Genomic DNA, 24,329 nt, shown 5'->3' on the forward strand with positions numbered 1-24,329 from the left:
AAGATGCATGAGTCTGAGAATGACCTGAATTGACAGTTGTGACATTTATTCTATTTAATTCTCACCCATGCACAAATTTAGGGGGAGAAATAATCAAAAATCCAAAAACAATAAAATAAATAAATAAATAAATCCAAAATCATTAAAAAAATCCGGAAAATTAAAAATGTTGTTGTTAGTATTGTTTGTAGGTGTTGTGATGGGAAATGAAATTAGCAAGTGATAATGGGCAATCTGAATCTGCGTAACGTACCTAAGTTGAATCATCTATGCTCTGTGCTCGATGCGCTGGTAGGCACGAAAAATTTTAAAATGGACTTGACTAGGGAGAATTTGAACTTAATGAATTCAAGGACTTGACAAACATTGACCTAGTTAGATCCGTTTGGCTTGACATCACGATGCTCGGATAGGTTGAGCAGGGAGATATACATGGGAATCTATCAGTCACACTAAATAACCCGTATCTAGAACTGTGGATTCACTTTTCCTAGATGTGCGGATTTTGTCCTTAATTCTGGTTGGATGGGATGACTGGGGAATTCCGATAAACTAGGTCTGTAGAAGGTTATTTTCTTTCTTTCTGTCTGTTAGACATATGTGGCCTCATTTGCGTGATCGAGAGATCCAACCTGGACTGTAGCATATGCAACTCTATCTCTTTGCATCTTCTATCTATGCAATTATTTCCATCTGTTAGCCATATATTGTCTCCTCTGTGTAACTCAAAATCCGACCTGGTACACAGTATATGCAACGTTCTCTTCTCAATCCCTCTGAAACTTCAGTTAGCCATATGTTTCATCCTTTGCGTGATTGGAAAAGATCTGACCTGGATGTACAACATATGTCTAAATCTATCTTCTCTTTTAATAATTGTCTGCTCACCCGGTGTAAGGAGTATTTTGGAAGTCCTTGATGGCTGGGGCATGCCAGGAAGCGGGAAACACGTTCTAGTACAACTAAAGTTGAACACATACAGGTTGTCTGTAGATCTTGCTGCTCAATTTAGGTGGACAACAATATCCCTGGTCGTAGTCAGTTAAATGGTCATAAGAAAATTTTATTTAAGAATTAGGGCCAATCATGATAATAAAGAATTATAATCATCTATATGAGTATGTATCATGTCATTGGTAAATTGTCCAAAATTTGTCACAAATTTTTCGTGTTTAAATGGACCACAATACTGGCGATCGATCAGACGAAGATGTGAAGATAAGGGTACTGACAAGTTCAATAAGGTTGTCCAACAACTTTGATCCCAGCGTCACAAATTCATTCTCAGTAATTAAATTTTAAGATGTGCATTTTAGTTGGAGTTAAATTATTTTATTTTAATTTTACTTTTATTTTTATTTTTATTTTTTATTTTATTTTATTAACTGTTAAAATTTATAAGCTATTTTAATTTTAAATTTTGCAAAGTTAATTTTATTTTATTTTATTTTAGTTTTAATATTAATCCTCAAAAAGAATTGTTTTTAAAATTTTTGGACTATGTTGGACCCTGCTTTATACTGTGTGGCTATCAGGTAAATGTAAAATGGGTATAAATGAGAGTTTACCGCCGAAATCTTCATCAGTTTCGTGATTCTGGCCGCAAACACCCTCCCATTCTCTCTCTCTTCAAAAAAATGTCCTTCAAATCTTGCGAAATTAATCCGATAGTCTCGAAGGTAATGAGTTTTAGACCAGGAATATGTATCTTGTTGCGTGATTCACCGCGTTTTTGAGGCAAAAATCGAAAGAAGAAGGTTGTTGCAGCTTGCGGCCCAAGCTTACGGCCGTAAGATGCTTGTGACCGTAAACTCCTCAGATGGTCAATGGTACACAGTCAAGGGTTTACGGTCGTAAACCCTTGTTGACCGCAAACTTATGTGTTGACCGTAAACATTATTGTTGACCGCAAACTCCGATGTTGACTGAAAATTTTGACTTTAACCTAAATTTAAAATTGTTGTTTCATTATTAGGATCAAAATTAAATCATTTAAACTTTTTGTTGCTTGTTTGGTTTTTCTTGTCTTACTTGGCATGGTTAGTGCAGGTCGATGGCGAACCTCAAATTTACGGACATGCATAATCTGGCTATTGTTCTGGCGGATCCTCCAGCTGTTCACTCGGACCTCAAGTCGATGATCCACAGACTCAGGGAATGTTGTCTGGCATCAGCCATCACTGTGAATCCGATTGTTTACCAGAATTTGATCAGAGAGTTCTGGGCAACTATTAAGATGGAAATGGATGATGTTGGTGTTGTTGTTATTAAAGCTGCTGTAAAAGGACGCGATATTGTAATCACTGAGAGCTTTATCAGAGATGCGTTGCTGATTGACGATCAACAAAGTTTTCTCACGGAGATTGGGATTGAGGGTGCTCAGAAAATACTAAGGAGGATGGGATATGAAGGCACTTCACCTCCAACTTTGAAGAAGCTCTTACCTCCATATTGGAGATTTTTGGCACATGTGTTTGTTAGCTGCATTTCAGGAAGAAGATCAGGAGCTAATGAAATTTCTCTGAGGAATACTGGAGCGATTGTTTCCCTTGCTGCTGGAGTAAAGTTCAAATTTTATAAATTTATCTTGGATGAGTTTGTTGTAAACATTAGAGCCTCAACCCGGTATACTTTCTTATTGTATCCCAGGTTCATTCAACTGTTTATCAATACTCATTTTCCGGATATGGTGAAGGAAGGCGATACTCTTGATATGAAATCTTTGGGTCCTCACACTGTAGGGCTCATCAAGCAGAACCGGAAAGGAAAAGTTATTTTTCAAGGAAAGTATCCTCTGGAGAAGTTTGGAAAGTTCGTTAAACTAAATGAGTCCTCGGAATCTTATGGATCTTCTGACAAGGCGTCTTATGAGCCTGCATCTTCTAAGAAATCATCTCCAAATGACGATGTTATTACAGTATCTGATGATGAGAATACAAAAAAAGAAGAGACTCCGACTCTTAAAGCTCATGTGGCAGAAGAACATGGTTTAGTGTCTGCTCATGCCCAAAATGATTATGAAGGAATGAATGTGGAAACTGAGACGGAAGCTGAGGGAGATAAAAATGATTCTTTTGATGATCTTGATCTTACTGGATTTGACAATGATGATATTGCTGCGTCTCTTGCAAGTAGTTCTAATTTTGTGACAAATGAGAACCTTGAATCGATCTTCAACAACGTCGATGAAGTTGTTCCTCCAACAACAGAGACAAGGAAACCTGATGAAGTTCTTGAAACTTCACCTCCTACCACAAACCAAATGGCGAATACTTCCACTCCAATGGAGACGGTTATTGGATTTCCTCCTCCTGTTTTTGTTCCTCCTACTATAGAGCCATTTGTGAGTGATCTTACAACAACGCAGACCGGTCACCCCCATTGAAAAGAAGAACAAGGGATCCAAGGCAGAGTGATCTAATTGCGAATCTTGTTAGTGACCTTCCAGTACCACCTACCACTACTCCTAGTCTTACTACAACCAAGCACTTTACTGCAGGACCATATACCACTTTTGAAGTTGGTGGATCTTCTTTTCCACTAGGGTTTTCTCCTCCTCGACCTGATCACGATGCTGCTTCCGCAAGATTAGCCATGCATTTGGCTAAGGAGCAATTTTTAAAGCCTCCCCCTCGTGGTAAAGGTATTTCTATTGGGGACGGCAGTTCTGGAGGAGACAATCTCACTATCCCTGGGTTGCAGAAGGAGATCTCAGTGCTCAGTCAGAAGAATATTGAGCTTGATATTCGTGTTTCGGATCTTCAAGTGGAAAATACAAAGCTTAATGTTCAAGTATCTGAACTTCAATCTGACAATTCAAAGCTCGGTGTGCAAGTAGCTGATCTTCTTAAGAACAAAGCTCTAAAGTCAAAGCAGATTTCTGACCTTCAAGACCATTTCAATCTTTTGACTTCAAGTTATTTTGAGCTAAAGAAGAAGCTTGAGGAAGACTTCGGTGAAAAATATCAAACGTCTGCTAATGAATACAAAATTAATCTACATACTCAAGCCTTTCCGGTTACCATGCCAACTGGTCAGACATCAAGGGTTATTAATCGTGCTGAGGAGGAGCCTTCCCAAGCTCCTCATGTTTCAGCAATAATACGTGATGCGCAGGAAGAAGCAGCTAAGAAGGGACAACTATTGTTTATAAGAAACCCTAACCGGAATGCTTCTTGGGATGAACCTACAATTACAGTTACTGATCTTGAGGTTGTTCGATTTAGAGATACATATGGCAATAGATCTGGAATTGTTTCTTGGGGATTTCATGATCCTCTCAAGATGTGGATTGTGCTAAGAAAGAGTGGCAACTCTGAGCTTTACAAAGATAGTCATGATTTCAACTCATGGACTAGAGTAGATTTGATAGAATTGTCACGAGCTCCTTTTTCGAATCTCACAGACAATCCACAGGCGACCCGGTTCAAGCACTTCCTTGAAGATCAGGTTAAAAAGGGATTTCCTGGCATGAAAACTGCTGAGTCCATTATGTTGGAGCATCCTAATATTATTGATTCCAAAATTGACAAACCTCTGCAAGTTGTGATGTGGCCTGCAACTAAACAAGTTAAACAGTTCCCTGTGCTTCAGAACTATCAAGATGGATCTCTAGGCTCAATGGAGTGTTGGGTTTTCAATGAGATTACATCAGCTGCTATAATCAAGCTCAAGAATGGATGCATCCATCTCTATGACCGAAGAGACTTGTTACAATTCTGAAAGTTGGACATTCATCACCTGAGCAATTTTCAGATATTGGTTGCGGAGGATATTTTTGAGGATGCTGCGAAAGTATATACAACCATGGTTGCTGAGATTCTTAATAAGCGTATGTGGAATGGGGCGATGGGGCAAGCAGACGTTATGGTAGTCAATAAAGGTTAACTTCAAGCTAACACCAAACCAAGGGGGAGATTGAAAGGCCCAATTGGTGTTTTGGTCTAGGCTTTGCGTTGTAATAGTGGTTGCGTATTGATAGAGTATTGTGGGTAGGTTTATTGTGTGTTTACGTGTTTGTAATGAGTTTACGACCGTAAACACCTTACGGTCGTAAACTCTTTTTGGTCGTAGTTCCCTATATATAGAGGGTTAGCCAGTCGTGTTTAGTTGTTGATGCCTAATAGTTCACGGTCGTATATCGAGTTGTACCAGACGTTTTCAGTAATAGAACGTGTGCAAGCTTGATTTCTTTTCTTTTCTACTCTTATTCTCGTTTCTGTGATTGTGTTTGCTATTGATCACTGGTAAGATCCATTCCCAGGACCTTACAAATGACTTCTATCCGCACGTTACTCATGAATAAAATTAAATATAATATATGGTTTAATGTTATTTATAGTTTTTGTTATTGTTAATTAATTTTTTAAAATTTATTTTCTTAAGTTTTAATTTCTATCATTATAATTATTTAAAAATCAGACATTGTTTTTTTTATTTTAAAGGTAACAATATAATCATTTATATAGAGTTATTTTTAATTATTGTTATTGTAAGTTATTTTAAGTTACTTATTTGAAACTTTTAACGATTATACAAATATCTTTAGGAAATATTTTAGTTAAATTGATATTATAATTTAGTTTCTGCATTTAGCACTACAATTTATCACTTTTAACTATTCACAAAATATTCATTGAGTTTTTTAAGTAGAACTGAAATTTATATTTAAGTTGATACTGTAATATTATATTTAAATTAACAGTTTAAGTATTTTGTTCAAACTGCTCCAAAGTTGTAGCTTTAAATTGATAATAGTTTACATACAACAACATATTAAATCTAATAAATTAAGTATAATATGTTAAAAGTTAAAGACATAACTTTATAATTAGAAGTAAAAATATTATTTTAATAGTGAAATTTAGTTTATTTATGATTACACTTTAGGTTTGATATTTATTTAACCTTATTAACCAAATTATAATCATTATTAGAAAGACACTACAGTTTATCACTTTAAATTATTTATAAAATATTATTTGGGTTGTTTAAGTTAAACTAAAATTTATATTTAAGTTGGTCATGTAATATTATATTTAAGTTTATAACTTAAATATTTTATACAAATTGTTCAAAAGTTGTAGCTTTAAAATGTTAATGGTTTACATCCAACAATATATTAAAACTAATAAATTAAGTATAATGTGTAAAAAGTTAAAAAAAAAAACATAATTTTATAAGTAGAAGTAAAGATATTATTTTAATATTGAAATTTAGCTTATATATAATTAAACTTTAGGGTTGATATTTATTAAATATTATTAACCAACTTATAATCATTATTAGAAAGAAATTGAAATGTCATGGAAGTTTCAAATGAATGTGGTGAAAGAAAAAATGCATGAGAGTTTTAAATGAATTTGATGAAAGAAAAAATATTTCATTTATAATATAGTATGATATTATGATATAATATAATATGATATTATTATATAATATAACTATTTTTCATATGTATTGAAAGTAATTTTACTTGTAATTTACTTTAGGAATGAGTAGATACATGAGGGTGTTAAATGACGGAGATTCTTTTGAGATTGTAAAATTTATAGATTCCGAAACAAATCATATGCTGGTATATACATGTTCTTTAATAATAATTATTTATAAAATTATTCATAAAAGTTCTTGTTTCTCGATGATATTTACAAAATGATAGATATTGCTTGATGATATTTCCCAGGTGGGTAAGAGTGATTAAAATAACAACTCAAACCAAAAAAGGTCATTAAAGCCTCGTATAAAAGCATTGATTTCTGAAGAACAAAATCAAGATGTATCAATTCCAAGGTTACAAAGAATGAAATTACTAACCTTTTGTGGTTCTTGGTATCCTAAGCCCACAAAAGTCATGTTAACCCAGCCCAAAACAGAAGTCTTTTTTTTTTTTTTTTTTTTTTTTTACAATAACCCTGTAAAACTGTAATAGCATAAGCTTGCTTTAACAGTAGTAGACGAATACACACCAGTCACGGAGTTGCTTGACTACCTGCTTGAATTGCGTCTCCCGTTTCCGTCCCTAACCTCTTCAGGAAACATCCTCCGGTGAGACGTACGGTAAGTCTGTTATCGCGCTCCATGACTCCGTGCGTTTTTATTCGTATTACTTGTGCCCTATTTATCTATAATGTTTTTGCTATGTTTTCTCGTTGTTTGTCAAATGTTTATTAGGGTTTATCGGATTCAAATAATTCATTGTTCATTGACTTATTTTGGTTAGGAGTTATTGATTTAATCGCTATTTGTACGAAATTTAACGAAGATATCAACTGGTCATTAGCAAATTTCCCATCTTATCATACTTTTTTGGGGATAGGGGAATGCAGTTGATAGGGTTCATAACTAGGTTAGGAGCAAACTGATTCGATATTTGTGATATTGGTTGTTACCTATGTATTTTGTTGTTGTGAAAAACCTAGATTTCTAATTCCTTTGAGAACCACGATTGCTATAAACGTTAGGTGTATTAGATAAGGATGGGATTTTAGTTTGCGCTTGAATATAAGTGGTAAACCGCAGAAACATAATTGTCCTCTTAAGTCACATACAGAATTGGCTCACTTGAATTTTTGTTTCTGGTTGTAAGGAGATTAGAGGAAAAAGCTATCAAGCAAACAACCCCAAACTTTAGGTGAGGAATAGGAAGCAGGAAGTAGATGGAACAAGCAAACTGGGGATGGGTTTGGAAAAAAGTAATGGTGAAAAAAGATATTATAAATCAATATTATGGCATTATCTGGAACTCTTTCATAAAAGGGCATCATGTTGGTTCAACTTCATGACCCCAAATATTGACATGTTTATATGTTACCTGCGATGGATCAGGAAGAACATGTTGCAAAAAACTTTGCACATTAGTTTACTTATGCAATTACATGATTGAAGATATGCTTTTTCTTGATATAGCAAGTGCCTTTATTTAGTGACTCACTTACAAGTTTGCTTGGTTGAACAATAGAGGATGTGTTCTAACTAACAATAATCATACCGTTGTAAGTTTACTAAGTGAGGCTCAATTGATCAAACTGTTGATGGCTTTGAGTATCCAGTGAAGTATAGATACTTTTTTTTTTGAAGTCTTGCCTTCTTGGTGATATATAACTCCGGCCCGATGCCGGGCAATCCTGATGCAGATTATGTGATTATGTTATGTATGTGCCGGGGTAAGCCCGATGCCGGGGTGAGCCCGATGCCCGATGTGGTCGGATGTCGGGGTGAGCCCGATGTCGGATAGGAGTCCAATGACGGGATTCGTCCCGATGCAGTGGGAGTAGTCCCAGAGCTATGTTGTTTGTTATATGTGCTTTCTATGGTATGTGCTAGTTTGGGGGAGCTCACTAAGTTTCGTGCTTACAGTTTCAGTTTTGGTTTCAGGTACTTCAACTAGTAAAGGGAAGGACTCGAGCTGATGGCATGACACACACCACAGTTGATTAGCCTGGGAGTTTACTCTGATATTTGTTATGAGCCTGTTGTATGTTTATCAGATTTTATGAGTTTTCGAGATACATGTTTTATGATTTTACAATATGGCAATGAGATCTATGTTTGATAAATGATTTTGAAAACGAAATTTTTGGCTTGTATTTTTGGGGTGTTTCATAAAAAGACTATATTGCCCTTCTTCGTTTATTAAAAATTAAAAAATACTATATATTAATAGATAACATAGGTCTCACCCCAAAACACCCATGCCCACCATTCTCACAATTTCACCCGTGTCCACCATTCTCGTCATTGTCACCACCCTCCGGTTGCCTTCTCTGGTGAAACGTCTGGCATCCCACAACCATTGTTCTTCAACAAATCCCGCATATAAAAACTAAACCTAACCATTTAAATCAAAATCGAAATTCATAGAATCTTGAGAACTTGCAAAAACCAACTGCATCAACAAAAGAAAAAAACAAAGAGAAAATTACACGGTTGGTCCCTATGGTTTGCTCTTACTTGTACGCTTCGTCCCTGGAAAGAATTTTTAACTCGGACAATCCCTATAACTTTATTTCGTTACCCGCCTAGTCCCTTAGTTAACTTTCCGTCTTATTTGGGATTAGGAACTACTCACGTGAGTGGCACGCTGGGGGCATTTTTGTCCTTTCAACCCTACAATATATTAGCGCCATTTAGAATACAGACGGATGGTTTTACGATTCCGATCATCGTCAAACCAAAACACACACAAACACACACTTGTCAGACGAATTCCCTTTCTTCTCTCAAACGAAAACCCTAGTCGCTAGCTAAAACTTTGTATGCTTTTCCAAATAATCAACAATGTCGGTTTGGAATTTGAGTGAAGCACGAGGACGGATGATCAGTGAAGCAGAAGTTCGTCTTCAATATGGTAAGTCCGCCTAGTCCCTAATCTCGTTTTTATTTGCATTTGCTTCATGAAATCCTACAACCCTAATAAAATGTTAATCAAATTTTTTGGGGCATTTCCTTAATAGGTGATCATCCGACCATGTTTTGCATGCTATTAAACCATGGTGGAAAGTGTACTGATTTTCCTGGAAGGAAGTATGTAAACGGAAAGAGACATTACGTTGAGTTAATAGACATCGAGACTTTCTGTGTTCACGATATTGATGACATGATGGTGAAACTTGGGTATATCGATGAAAATCTACATGTGGAGATGTACTATCATTTTCGAAGGCCACTGTGCGATTTGGATTTTGGCTTGTTTGCTTTAGCTTCAGATGATGATGTAAGGCATTTAGCAAAATATGTTGGCCATCATAAGCTAATAGAGGTGTATACAGAGCACGGGCAAACGAAATTACACACATACTCGATGTCACCAAACCCATCTAAGGTACGTATAGTTGAGATTGATTGTACCCCAAAAAGATTGTTTTTGGAATGGCATGATACACAAGTTGAGCCTAATGATGTGTTGACATTTGAGCCTAATAGAAACAACCCTCCTGTTTCACCTACTAGAAATGAGCCTTCAATTGACAAAGTGGACATGGTAAGTGATAATGCAAACATCATGGAAACTGAAATTGAACATAGTAGTGATGATAATAGCAGTGGTGATGAGATCAACAGTGGTGATGATAGTGAGAGTCAAGATGGTGACTTTCTTGTGGACGAAGACAATATCATTGATGATGTTGAAGTTAACATGAGAGAATTCCACTTGAATGTTAACCCAAATGTTGAGTGGATTGGAGGTGCTTCTAAAAGAAAGAATCATGTAGTTACAGAAGATGGGAATGAAGCAGACCTTGAAGTTATAGATATGGAACTTTTCTTGTCCGACTCTTCATCGGATGATGGGATCGAAGGAGAAAGAAACAAAAAGATTAAAGCTATTAGAAGGGCGCATGAGAACGAAAATGCTCAAGTCAGTGAGCCTTTCTATTTATATCAGAAATTTAATTCGTCAAAGGAGTTTAAAGATATGGTTAACCAACATGCAATAGATACAAGAAGGGAGTTGGATTTTGAGAAGAATGATAAAAACAGAGTAAGGGTTGTATGCAGGGGAACCATAACAAGCCTAGGTGGTGGGACCGGTCAAGAAGTAGTCAATGAAGAAGGTAAGTGTCCTTGGGTTCTTTTAGCCAGTAAGTGGAAACGTGACAAGGATTGGACAGTTAAAACATATGTTAGTGAACATAAATGTCTTCAAACAAGAAAGGTTAGGGCTTGTGATTACAAGTTTCTTTCAAAGCAAATTCTACAACTGGTGGAAGCAAACCCAAAAATTCCAGTCAAGGCTTTAAGGGAACAACTTCAACGTATCTACAAAGTAGATATTTCTAAGATGAAAGCCTTTAGGGCAAAAGAAGCAGCCTTAAAATTATCAGGGGTGATTATGCCACTCAGTACAAGATCTTACAAGATTATTTGTTAGAAGTGCAGACTCAAAACCCAGACACCACTATCAAGCTTGATGTCGAAAGTGAACCAAATCCTGATGTTGAGACAAGAACCTTCAGACGCGTGTACGTGTGCCTTGGTGCTTTGAAGCAAGGATTTGCAGCAGGGAAGAGGGATTTTCTTGGGGTAGACGGGGCTTTCATGAAAGGACCTTTCCATGGTCAAATTTTACCTGTTGTGGTACATTTTCTCTTATGTTGTGGTTGAACCATATATTTTGATTTATTTTTTACTTTTATTTATTGGATTGTATTGCACAGGCTTTAGATGGGAATAATGGAATATATCCTTTAGCATATGTTGTGGTTGAAGCTGAGACACTGAACTCTTGGACATGGTTTTTAAATCACTTGGGTGATGACCTAGGGTTGGCTTCAAATTCAAATTTTACATTTATATCAGACAGGCAAAAGGTTATTTTCTTGTGTTTTGAATACTAATATCTAAAGGAAAAGAAATCATTGACATAATGTATCTTTCTTGTAGGGTTTAAGTTCTGCCATCGCAGATTTGTTTCCTTGTGCAGAGCACCGTTATTGTGTTCGCCACATACACTAAAATATGAGGTCACGTTGGAGAGGGGATAAGTTTAAAGAACTGCTTTGGAATTGTTCAACAACATATACTGTGCAAGAGTTTGAAAAAGGAATGGAAGAAGTTAGAAAATTAAACCAAGAATGTTATGAGTGGCTTAAACAAATACCACCTCAACATTGGGCACGTTCTCATTTTACAGGTTTGACCATGTTATATATTATAATATATGATAACTATTGTTGTATACTTGTTATGCACCCACTCTGGTCACCTTATTTTAGAGAAAGGGTAGTTTGGGGTAATCATCAAATAAAGAGCATCTTGTTGGTACAGGGGCATTATGGGTATTTTATATTATTTAGTTGTTATAACTGATAGTATAAGAGGGTAGTGGGATAGGAATTGAGATATCGATCTTTTCTGTTAACCTGGAATTATTTTCTTTTGGGAGAGTGGCTAGCTCGAATCAGCTAACCTATCCTTTTGTTCTTGATTCTGTTGAGTAATAGTTAAGGAATTGCATTATGTTCTTTACATTGTGTTGTTCTTGTTGTGGTTACTCATTAAATTAAGTGACTTCATAACAATACTCTAATGTTTGCTAACCAATTATACATGTATTCTATTAATTAATAGGGAGAGCACATTCTGATATTGTGATAAACAACATATGCGAGTGCTTTAATAGCAAAATAATAGACGGACGTGACACACCAATTATCAATTGCTTAGAGTTCATCCGGGAGTACATCATGAAGAGGATTGTGAATGTTGAAAAAGAAATTGACAAAGCAACAGGCCCTTTGACTCCAACAGCTACCAAGCTATTGCAAAAGATCAAAGATCAGGCAGAGGAGTATACAACATCATTTTGTGGAAATGGGAAGTACCAAGTGAGTGGACCTTGGCAAGATCAGTGTGTAGTGAATGTGAATCAACGAACCTGTTCATGCAAGAAGTGGGAAATAACTGGAATGCCATGCAAACATGTTGTATCTGCAATCTGGGACATGAGGAGAAATAATGGTGCAATTGGTATTCCAGAAACCTTTGTTCATGAATGTTATTGGCTATCAACCTGGAGGAACATGTACTCTTTCAAAGTGGATCCGATAAATGGTAGAAGAATGTGGATTAAGTCACCTTGTCCAACTACTTTGTTGCCTCCAAAACACCGTGTCCCAATAGGAAGACCAAAAAAGAAACGAAGGAAGTCAGCTACAGAAAAAGAGGATATGATCAAAGGGAATACAGTTTCTAGAGCACAAAAAATTGTTACATGTACCAAATGTAACAACAAAGGACACAATGCCAAGACTTGCAAAGGGCAGTTACCAATTGTTGGGAAGAAGGGAAAAAAGAAGAATGAGAAAGGAAAAGAGAAGGAGAAAGGAAAAGAGAAGGATAAAGGAAAAGAGAATGAGAAAGGAAAACAGAAGAAGAAAGGAAAAGAGAAGGATCCACTGTAAACTCTTTTATCATGTGATGCTCTTATTTTGGTTAAGCTATTATGTAATGTGATGTTTGTATTGTGGTTAAACTATTATGTCATGTGATGTTTGTATTTTGATTAAACTGTATTGTGTTTAGTATCACCAAAACAATTGCAGTTGGTACTTAGACATTTGTTTTTGGTTAAACTCTTATGTAATGCTTTTGTTTTAATGTTATCTAATGGATCAATTATTGGTATGTTTTTGGTCATTTCATTTGGCATGTTTTTGGACATTTCATTTGGCATGTGTTTGGTCATTTCATTTAATGTTATATAATGGATTATTTGGCATGTTTTTTGGTCATTTCATTTGGCATGTTTTTGGTCATATGTTAAATGAAAAATACCAAAAGATTACAGTTGCATTGCATCTATTAATTGTACCAATAGATACCCTTTCTCTCCCAATTCCAGCAATACAAGATGGTAGTAATCCATTGTAATCTTTTATAAGAGAACAAAGTGCAACTATTAATTGTACCAAAATATACCATTTCATTAAAATGCAGCAATACAAACATGCTAATATTACCCATTCATTAGATTATCTTCAACCAAAAACCACTACTGAAATACCTAATACTACAACTTGTAAACAATTATCCCAAAAAACAAAATCCAACTGACAATTAACAACATTTTAAGGTTCCGATTTTGGATTTCAAGTTCTTCATTCTGGATTTCAAGGTCACGATTTTGGATTTGAAGTTCTTCATTATGGATTTCAAGCTCAAGATTTTGGCTTTCAACCTCATACGTATGATTTTCTTCATCTACCCACGAAATAAATCCACTTCTTGGTCCCTGAAGTTTTCAATACCCTCGATTAGCACAAACTAGGGTTCATCCTAGAAATTACCAAAAAAAATTGATAACTCAATACCTGTAAAGGGCATGCATAAAAAGGCCTACCAGGATTTCTCTTTGTTCCTGAAGTTCGTATGATCCCTACAGCTCCACACTTGCATTTCACCATAATCAATTTTGTGGATCTTTAATCTTCACGAGCAAAAGAAATGGAGTAGAAGAGGAGAACTGGAAGCACCGATTGAGAAAAGAAGGAAGGAGAAGTAGTTTTAAGTCCGTTGTAGGGTTGAAAGGACAAAAATGCCCCCAGCGTGCCACTCACGTGAGTAGTTCCTAACCCCAAATAAGACGGAAAGTTAACTAAGGGACTAGGCAGGTAACGAAATAAAGTTATAGGGATTGTCCGAGTTAAAAATTCTTTCCAGGGACGAAGCGTGAAAGTAAGAGCAAACCATAGGGACCAACCGTGTAATTTTCTCAAAAACAAATTCTAGGATCTGAAATCTGGAACACTGATTTCTCCCCAAACAGCCTCCATATTATTTTTTCCAGTAATGCATCTTTCCATGGGTTCTTTAGTTTATCCAAAGCAAACAACATCAATACCCACTAATTAGTCTCATGTATAATACAAATATAACCCTAGGGCGATGAGTTTCAAAAAAATATATGAATTAGATGAAGTATTTGAGTCGGGGTATATGAACGGTCAAAGTTTGACGTAGGAGACTAAGAGAGACAGTGAAGAAGAAGGATAAGGTTGTCGATTTTGTTTTTCCAGAGGCATTATTTTAACGATCTTCTAATGGTGACCGACGAGAGGCAGTGAAAAGAGGTGGTGACAGAGACATGGTTTTAATCGGAGAGAAGAGGCAGAATAAGCAGCGACGCCAGCTGTCTAGTTGTTGATTGTATTTTGGCAGTAATGACAGTGGCGAGAAGGCTAGTTATCGTAGTGGTGGTGGAATCACCGATGTTGTTGGTCCATACCTTCTTCTTAGAGACCTTTTGCTTCGTCATTCACTAGAGAACGGGAGTTAAGGGTTTGCACAAGAGAGAGAAGGTATTCTGGTAGCTATGACATCTGTCAGAGCCGATGTTGATAAAGATAGGGATGAGAATGGGATCGATGGCAGTAGGGATGAGAATTTGGCCCGAAAATCGAACCAAACTGAAACCAGAACCGAACCGAACCAAATTAGGCCCGAATAAGCAATTCGATTCGGGTTTCGAGTATCTATATTATGCTTATTCGGTACTCAGGTTATTTGGTTTGGGTTACCCAAATAAGAGCTTATTCGGTTCTAAATACCCGACCTGAATAAACATTCTTCCTCCCCTTTCTATGATCGACAGAAACCAAAATCACAATTCACACTTCTATCCTCCTTATTCATAACATGAAAAAAAACCATACGCTCGTTCCGTCGTTTCAAAATCAATCAATCTTCTCATCTATTTCTAAACTCGAAATCACTTCTGTCGATCTTTCCTCTTGTTTCAAACTTTATAAAATCAACCCTTCTTATTGTCTCTAAGGATTCATGGATTCCTACTTTGTCTACTCATGAAAATTTGGGTTCCACCTCAAGAAACTCAATTAAGAAATTAATTCTCATTCTGTTAATCTACTATATAAATTTTATTTTTTTCATTGTGTTATTGTGTCATGTTAGTCTTTGAATGTTTTATGTTGATGTATAAAAGTATATTATTATTCTATTATTCGGGTTATAGAGTCCTAATACGGTTTATTCGGTTTTTTTCGTTTATATTAAGTCATTAATCATCTTGTACATGTTATTCGGATAATAACCGAACTGAAAATACCTTAATTGAACTGAACCTGTATTGATTATTCGTTTCGGTTTTCGGTTCATGCAATTATCCTTATTTGGTTTTTGGGTTATTCGGGTTCGAGTCGGGTCGGTCCGGTTCCAACCCGAATAACATCCCTAGATGGCAGCTTTAGGTTTTGAAGGTGTAGGTATAAAGCAAATTAGGGGTATAATCGTATAAGGGTGGGTTTTATTACATTGTAAAATAGAATTATAATAGTAAATAAATAATATAAATAATATAAATAATAAACAAATAATAAAAAGGTTTTTAAAAAGAATAAGAAATAAGAAATAAACAATAAATATATCCATAAAGAAATAAAGAATGACAATATAGTGTTTTTAGTTCTTTTAGGGACCAAACGCGCAATAAAAATACATTATGGGACCGACCGAGTTAAAAAAAAACCAACCAAGCACCAAGAATGTAGGTTACCCCAAACTACAGGGACCATTCATTTAATTTACTCAATTTACTAATTATAACTGCCTGCAAAATTGGTTTAGATAAGAAAGAAAATGATAAAAAAAAATGTATACTTTGTTATGAATTAAAAGTGTTCATAAATTCACTCTCTTAGAAACAAAAATCTATGAAAAATATGGTATCCCCTTCATAAATTTACTTGTAGACTTATAAATTGCAAACTAAATCATAGAGGTCACAATCAAAAACACGTTTCAATTATTGGGAGCTTTTCTCTTCTGATTTGACATAGAGACACTTGTTTGGGGTTAACCAAAAGTTGATTTGCACACCAATTTATATAACCATAAACTTCAACATACACCAATAAAACACTTAATTGTTGTTTTTTTTTGTAAAAAACCTCTTCAGACCTTTTATTAATGTACGGCGCAGCACACGCGCAACACTTTTAGTCTCGCAGTTGTTTGTTTTTTAGAAGTCTTCAGAGTTAAAAACATTTGTGTGTGTTCTGTTTGGCGTATCACTTGTATTACCTCTTTCAACCTCTTCCAACTAATTCTTCTTTTTTCTTGATGAAATCTTGATTATATGTTCTTGAAATCTTATTTTACCTTTTTTTTCGTTTTTTTATTCTTGTTGAAATTTATTTTATACTGAATAATGATATTTTCTTGATGAAATATCATAATTTTTTGTTAAAATATTATTATTTTTGCTGAAATATCATAAATTATTTATTTTTGGTGTATAAAATCAGTTTATTTTAATTTTTTAATATCCGTTTATGTGTGTTAGTAAATATCGGATTTAGATCCGGTGCTAGGCGGGGCCCGAGGAAGGTTTATATGTATGTTTCCGAGCTACGGTTCGATGTCGGGTGGTACTCGAGGTAGTAGTGTAGGTGTAGTTATACTCGTTGTCTTTGTGATACTTGTATATGCCTGGTAGGGGGATGAGTGTGGGCGGGGGCCCGTATCTGATCACTAGCTGAGTGTGGACGGGGTTCCATATCTCATTAGTAGCAGAATAAGGGCGAGGCCCAAGATAGGCGAGGCCTTGAGACTAGCAGTTATGGTATAGTGACTGCGTTAGCTTGTTTATATGTTATTGTTGTATGTGAGTAGCGGGCAGGGCTTGGTAGAAACAGATATGTATATCGAGTGGGGCCTGATGCCAGGCGGGACCTGATGCCAGATTCGTCTGATGCCGGGTTGGGCCCGATGTAGTGGGCTAGGCCTGTTGTTCTACAGTATGTGATTATGTATGGTATCTGGTAGGTTGGTGTGACAACCCGAAAATTTTTTGCTTTAAAAGCTCAGTCAGTCAACTCAACTAAGTGTCAAATTCATTATTAATGAGTTTCAGCCTTGTTGAAGGTCATTCTAAGGAGTTTTAGCCTAGTACACTTAAGGAATAAGTGTTGGGATTTATCTGCTAAAGCCACAGTACAAAGATCAAGCCATAAACTCCATCATATGGAGTTTACAGCCGTAAACATGGAGTTTACAGCCGTAAACATGGAGTTTACGGACGTGAACTCAACCCTGGCCGAAAACTCCCATATAAGACTCATTTTCTTCAACTTTTCTTCATTATTTCATTTCCAACTCAAGAACACTTGAGTTTTCTCTCAAGTATCATCGAGTTCATCATCCTAGATCTTCAAAAACATAAGTGTTCTTCACCCTAGTTGTTGTTATCCTTCCTAATCATGAATCACCCTTTGTTTCATCCATAACAACATTCATTTTAACTAGATCTTCAAATCTTCAAGTTTCACCAAGAACACCAAGAAGACACACTAGTGTTTTGGTGCAAAATCAACCATTTCAAGCCTCTATATCGTAAGTACTCTCTCCTTAGCTTGTTATCTACTTGAAATACCTGAAGAACACTTTGAAATCTCCCATTTCTCAAGAACAAAAGGAGTTTACAGCCAAGCCATCTCCCATGGCCGAAACCCCTATAAGTGTGCTATTTTGACCTTAAAACCCTTCTTAAGTCCAAGCCTTAGACCTTGAAACCTTAATGGAGGTTGTAGGACCTTAAACCACACACTTTGGCACATTTGACCATGAGTTTACGGCCGTAAACTCCCTTGTCCGTAAACTCATGACCGTAAACTCCATGGGTGGCCGTGAACTCTCCTTTGATCAATCACATGTGATTCAACACTTCATTCCAAGTGTTTCCTAGTCCCGTGACATGTTTCCTTTCATTTGGTTGCTTCAAAACACTATTTATGCCAATATATGTCATTATATATCATTTAGGACTTGTTAAGTCTCGGGACTTCATTCGTGGAGCTTTTCATCCTTACATGCATATTCGTTTGAACCACCCACATCAGGTGAGTTCATACCCCGCAACCAATCTTTTAAACTATTTTAAATGCTTTTAGGGGGGGGGGAATACAAGTCGAACACAATTGATAATTGTGTAATTGTTTGTTATAAACATCTTACAAAAGGTTGCTTATGTCTTTTATAAGTGATCAAAACATTTCAAAAACTCTTTTAAAGTTATGTTACTGTATAGTTTAATAAAACTTCATTTTTAAAGTACGAGCATAACTTAATAGTAAAATGAATCTTTTCAATAACAGTTCAAGTAAATAACTGGTAAACTATAAGGAGTATAGTTTAGGGGTTCAGTTCATACTAATTAATACTAGGACATACTATAAAGAGAAACAGGGAGGTAGATACAATACACGATAACATAAGAGAACACACAATAAAGAGAAACAGGGAGGAAGATACAATACACGATAATAGAAAGAACATACTAAGATACTATAACAGAATGAACTTACTAAGATGCTATAGCATGGAACAACTACAGGATCTAACTATACCAATAATCACTAACACAGTGTTCTAAACAAAAGGTGATAACTTATTGGGTATACATGATCATATAACTTTAATGTGGATTACACGGCCTAGCAACTGGTTTGTTGAAGTCGTGTTTGGTTCCCAGAATCTTTTGACAGGGAGAGCGTATAGTATGGGAACTAGCCTTCACATTATGACCTTAATAAAACAAATATGGTTTAAGGTAATTAGTACGTCAGAATGTCAATTCATAAGACAACTGAGTACTTATATTTTCCCATTACTTTTATAAAGTGACAGTTCCACTTGAAAGTTAATGCAAACTATTTTCGAGTCAAGATAGTTATAAACTAGGGAAAAAATTACATCTTTTCAAACGACAAACTGAAAAGTCGGGTCTAGTACATTCAGTAGAAAGGGACCATAATGCTAACCTTATGATTCCTTAATGTATACATCAAGAGATATATATTAATAATATCTGATGGGTAATAGGATGTGTGCTTTCTGCTTTATTTCCTGTTCCTTGTTTGGTTGTGGGCTTAGAGCGGATTCACCCAGCCTATTATCCATTCGATATATATATATATATATATATATATATATATATGTTCCGTATACATTAAGTCATCATAAGGGGTACCAGGTATGGGTCAGGTCATGGTATACTAATTCAATGCATAGTTTTCTAGTACAAAACATACTTTTCAAAACAGAACTTTTGATATACAAAACTAGAAACCTACCAGTAGAGGGTTTAATCCATTTTATTAAATCATCATTTTAAGGGACCTTAGGTAGTTAACTCTACAATACCTTACTTTATACATCAAAGGTTATGTATAATTAATATCCAATAGGTAGTTGGATGTGTGCCTTCCGCCTCATTCTCTGTTCCTTGTTTGGTTGTGAGCTTAGGCCAGATTCACACAATTAACTATCTGTTCGATATTAGATTATATATAGCTAGTATAAATTAAGTGATTATAGAAGGAACCACTATGGTTACTATTTTATTATAAGAAATAAGGGTTTTCTTAAAGAATCTTTTCATCAAATATAAAGGAACTATTACAGTTAACTCTGTGAGTACGAAGTGATTACACGAGAGTTATATACAACAAGGATCTAACAACCAATGGGATGTGTGTCATCCGCTTTATTTCTTGTTCCTTGTTTGGTTGTGGGCTTAGGATAGATACACACAATTGATTGTTTGTTTACTTTGAGTTTTATATAACTTGTATCCATTTAGTACTAATAGAAAAGATTGTAGAGTCATTTTTACTTATCTTTCATCAAAGCATGAAATATAGGATTTTCTGGAGGAACAGACAAACTTTTCTAAACATAACTTGTAACTTACTAAGCTTTCTACAACATAATTACATCACTAAAATCTTATGAACTCACCAGCTTAATTGCTGATAAACTCTGTCAAATAACTTGTATTCTCTGGAAACTAGTAGACAGGTACATGCAATGAGAATTCAGAAGATGGAGGAGTATAGCTTCAAGTCTTGTTTTGTTATTTGCTTATGTATTGTATGTTTTGTGAACACACACTTGTAAACACTTTCTTTCTAATGAAATGGTTGTTCATTACTTTGATTACTATGTTGCATGTCTTGTGACACTAAACATGACGTCCTCCACCCCTGAACGTTTCCGCCGTTCCGGTTTTGGGGTGTGATAGTTGGGGAACTCACTAAGCTTCGTGCTTACGGTTTTCAGTTTTGGTTTCAGGTACTTCCGGTAGCAGAGGAAAGACCTCGGGATGATCGCATGGTACACACCAAGAAGTTTTAGCCCGGGAGGCTTATACTGTTATAAAAGATCATGTTTTGAGATGATACACTGATTTGATATAACAACCTTTGTTTATGAATGATATGATATGTTGTTATGGTTTTTATTAATTAATTAAAAAGGAATTTTTGGGACCATGTTTTTGGGACGTTACAAGTTGGTATCAGAGCCTTGGTTTGAGGGATTCGGGCACACTTTCGGGTGTGTTTGAACTCAAACTAAGGAATTGATATAGAAATTTTCAAAAGGAAAAATCAAATGTCGGTAAAAGGATTTTGAGAAAGGAAATGAGTTTTAGAAGAAGTGAAAAGAAATTTTGAGAAAGAAAAGAACTTGAAAAGAGAAAAGGGGTGTTCTGCATGCAATCAGCCGAGCTCAAGTAAGTTCTCCCAAATTACCCATACATGTTTGTTATGATATGATATATGCTTTAGAACTGCATGCTAGATTAGGACTAAGGATCTAGGGAGGATTCCTTATGTGCCTGTTATGTGTATGAGCTTTATGAGTTGCATGCTAGTAAAGATTCTCGAGTAGGGGATAGAACAATATGATTGGATTATGTGGTTAGACTTTTTCCCTTTTTTCTAAATGCTACTTTCTTTGTGCTTTGTGGGACTCTAAGTGATGGGAGTTGGCCATTAGGTGAATACGTCAAGTCACATGTGATCAGGGTTGAATAATCTCAAAGTGCTGGATTTGGCCCTATTGCGCAACTCTCGTCTGAGTCTAACCATTGTAGGGACGGGTCCTTTACTCGAAGGATTATCTGAGCCTCGTCACATGTGATGGTATTCAGGTAGTGGCTAATTGGCATTATGAAGATACCTTCAGTAGTTGAGGACTGGGTGCGGGTTGGAGGTTACCCTAGGGCAAGCCTATGATGAGAGTAGTGTTGGGAGTAGTGTCAGTAGCAGTGAAAAGGACTTGGTGTATTTGAGGCAATTCTTGAGGAAAGTACGGATAGATATGGAAGGTAGTAGGGGGCCATACTACTGAAAGCAGAGGATCTGTACTCGATTCAAGAAGGGCTGAGATAAAACCAGGGAACTTGTAGCGTGTGTGTGATCCCTCAGTAGTGATGTGTATTTTGATGGTTGTTATGGCATGTTTTCAGCATGGTGATGTTGCGTGAGAGACCAGTGAGTGGATTAGGCACCGGAGAGGGATCCAGCTCGGGATCAGGAGCTGAGCAGCTCGAGGAGCGCATGAGGGAGTTTAACTCAGCTGAGGTTACACGTAGTATTCTGGACTAGACTCCTGTGATATTTGGTTTGGTCAAGGAGGGTGTTTTGGAGCTTCTGAATGAGAAGTCGTGGGTTTTTCGTACTGAGATGATGGCCATGATGGGGGCGCGATCGCTAACATTTCGAGAGTTCAGAGCTTGTGGAGCTCCAAACTATCATGGGGCTAGGGACCCCATTGCTAGTAGCAGGTGGTTGGCTGATGTCGCCAACGCTTTCCGTACGAGCTGGTGCCCTGAGGGGGACAAGGTCCGACTTGCCTCCTGTCTTCTGAAGGACAGAGCACGGGACTGGTAGGAGGAGGTTGGACATACTATTGGAGATGATGTCGCGTTGGACACGATGGCATGGACTGATTTCTCGGCTAGGTTCAAGGCCGAGTTTGCACCAGTTATTGAGGTGCAGCAGTTAGCACGGGAGTTTTAGGACCTCCGGCAGACTACTGAGATGGTGGCGGAAATCACCACCAAGTTCAGGGAGAGGGCTCTTCTTGTTTCGCAGTATGTCGCAGACGAGGAAATGAAGAAGGCCCGATATCACGAGATGCCGAGGAGTGACATCAGGGAGTTTGTGAGCAGGTCCAGTTGCAAGACGCTGGAGGATATGATTGCTCGAACCAGGGAAAGGGAGATCGATCTAGAGCACATTAGGAAGAGGAAGTCGGAGGAGGTGCAGGTAGCCGCAGGTTTAGGCAAGAGACCCAAGGGGTCGGATGTGAGATCAAGGGATTATCAAGGCCACAGTCGTTGTGGCAAGTGTGGCAGGACGCATGAGGGTGTGTGCATGGGTGGCAGTGGGGGTAATTATGGCTGCTTCAAGTGCGGCCGGACTGGTCATTTCAACAGGGATTGTACTGCTACCACCACTCAGGGATTAGACCTGATATGTTTCCATTACAGTCAGAGGGGCCACAAGAAGGCCCGGTGTCTGAGTTTGCTTCCAGCAGGACAGGTGATGGCACCTACCCCTGTGACCATGAGGATCACCGACGGCCGTCAGGGCTGAGCGGAGGCGCCTGCAATAGGGAGCAGGGCTTTTCAGTTGTCTACAGTGGAGGCGCGAGTAGCACTGGACGTTGCAGGTATGTATCTTTTGCTTTTCTGTCAGTTTTTATTCATGATCATGTTGGTATGGTACTACATCTATGTTAGCGAATGTATGTTAGAATTCCATTTATGTTCGTGTTCGGATCATATGCCATCTACATACCATGGATTTTCGGGGGGTAGTTCATAGCAGTACCCCCCCCCCTTTTTTGGGTCGGCTCTCGGGATGCAGTCGGTGTAGCAGGTGTGAGTGGGACTTGGGAAGCGTCCTGTTAGTATGCAAGAGTGGTTCGGGTATTGTATTGGTTAGTTTTGAAGCTCTAGCAGTGGTAAGCGTGGCTGGGAACAGATCGACCTTTGGATGGACAAAAGGATTGGGAATCCTTTCCAAGATGGAACTTGTAGGGAGCTAGTTGAATCAAAGTGAGGGAGTACTATCCCAGTAGTCAAGAGTTGAAGAAGGAGCGCGTTTGGGATGTGTTCGCATCCTTTCTAAGAAGGACAGCAGCCAAGGTAGCCGTTTGGATAGAGTAGCAGGGAAGTCGGGAGTTTGAGAAACCTTTTGACATTGAGTTCATGTATTCACAGTAGTAGAAGACTGGTTTGGGAAACCAGTTTGATGTTTTTGATGGGTTTTGAGCAATACATCATTCCTATGGTGTACATGCAAACCCTAATAGCTTTTGGATCTAGTTTGTCTAATGAACATGCAATTGAATATCCAAAGCTATAAACCCTAGATCTAGCATACAATTAATCATATTAACATAAAATAGGGTTTAGATCTAACCTTTGATTGTTATACATCAATAACAATCAATCCTTAGCTTCAGAAAGCTTAGTGCCTCAAGTGTTGCACCTCTAATGGAGTCACAAACACCACTAAGCAACAAGAATGAAGAGGGAGGAGAGAGGAGGCACCAAAAACATTTGGAAACCCTAATTCAAGTGTTAACCACGTTTTTGGTGCCCAAGGGTTCCTTATATACTTAGGCAATTAGGGTTATCAAACAAGGAAACCCTAATTTGACTGCTTAAGCCCTAAGCAGCCCATGGACCTCTTCTGGAACATGCCTTGGACGATTTCTAATGGGCTTCCCGATAGAATTCGTCCAAACTATTATTCCAAGGTGATCCATAGCCCAATTGAAATTATCTTATAATTACAATTCCAGCCCCCTAAGTTTAATGAATCTCTTTTAGCCACAAAATTAATTCTTGACTAAAATTAATTAAACATTATGATTTCTCCTTTAATATATTATTCTTATAATATATTAATAAATCATAATTAATCCTTTCTCTCCTTAATTCATCCTACATATTGCTATGGTGAAGGCAACCCAAAAGGACCATGCTCATAATCGGGTCAAGTACATACCAA

General features: G+C 36.9%; 1 protein-coding gene and 1 long non-coding RNA gene across 2 annotated transcripts; both read left to right on the forward strand.

Moving 5' to 3' along the window:
• Positions 1-6,802: 6,802 nt before the first annotated feature.
• On the forward strand, positions 6,803-8,558 carry LOC145088556 (uncharacterized). Its single transcript, XR_013701176.1, has 2 exons — positions 6,803-7,059; positions 8,377-8,558. It is a non-coding gene; the product is annotated as an uncharacterized LOC145088556 (long non-coding RNA).
• Positions 8,559-11,392: 2,834 nt separating this feature from the next.
• On the forward strand, positions 11,393-12,905 carry LOC145090076 (uncharacterized). The gene is made up of 2 exons (XM_079028424.1): positions 11,393-11,635; positions 12,073-12,905. The coding sequence occupies exons 1-2, from the start codon at positions 11,461-11,463 to the stop codon at positions 12,903-12,905; spliced, it is 1,008 nt and encodes a 335-aa protein (XP_078884550.1). The 5' UTR covers positions 11,393-11,460.
• The last annotated feature ends 11,424 nt before the right edge of the window (positions 12,906-24,329 follow it).

The sequence above is a fragment of the Lactuca serriola genome, chromosome 2 (assembly GCF_051521515.1).
Source record: "Lactuca serriola cultivar US96UC23 chromosome 2, Lser_US96UC23_V15, whole genome shotgun sequence".
Classification (NCBI taxonomy): Eukaryota; Viridiplantae; Streptophyta; class Magnoliopsida; order Asterales; family Asteraceae; genus Lactuca; species Lactuca serriola.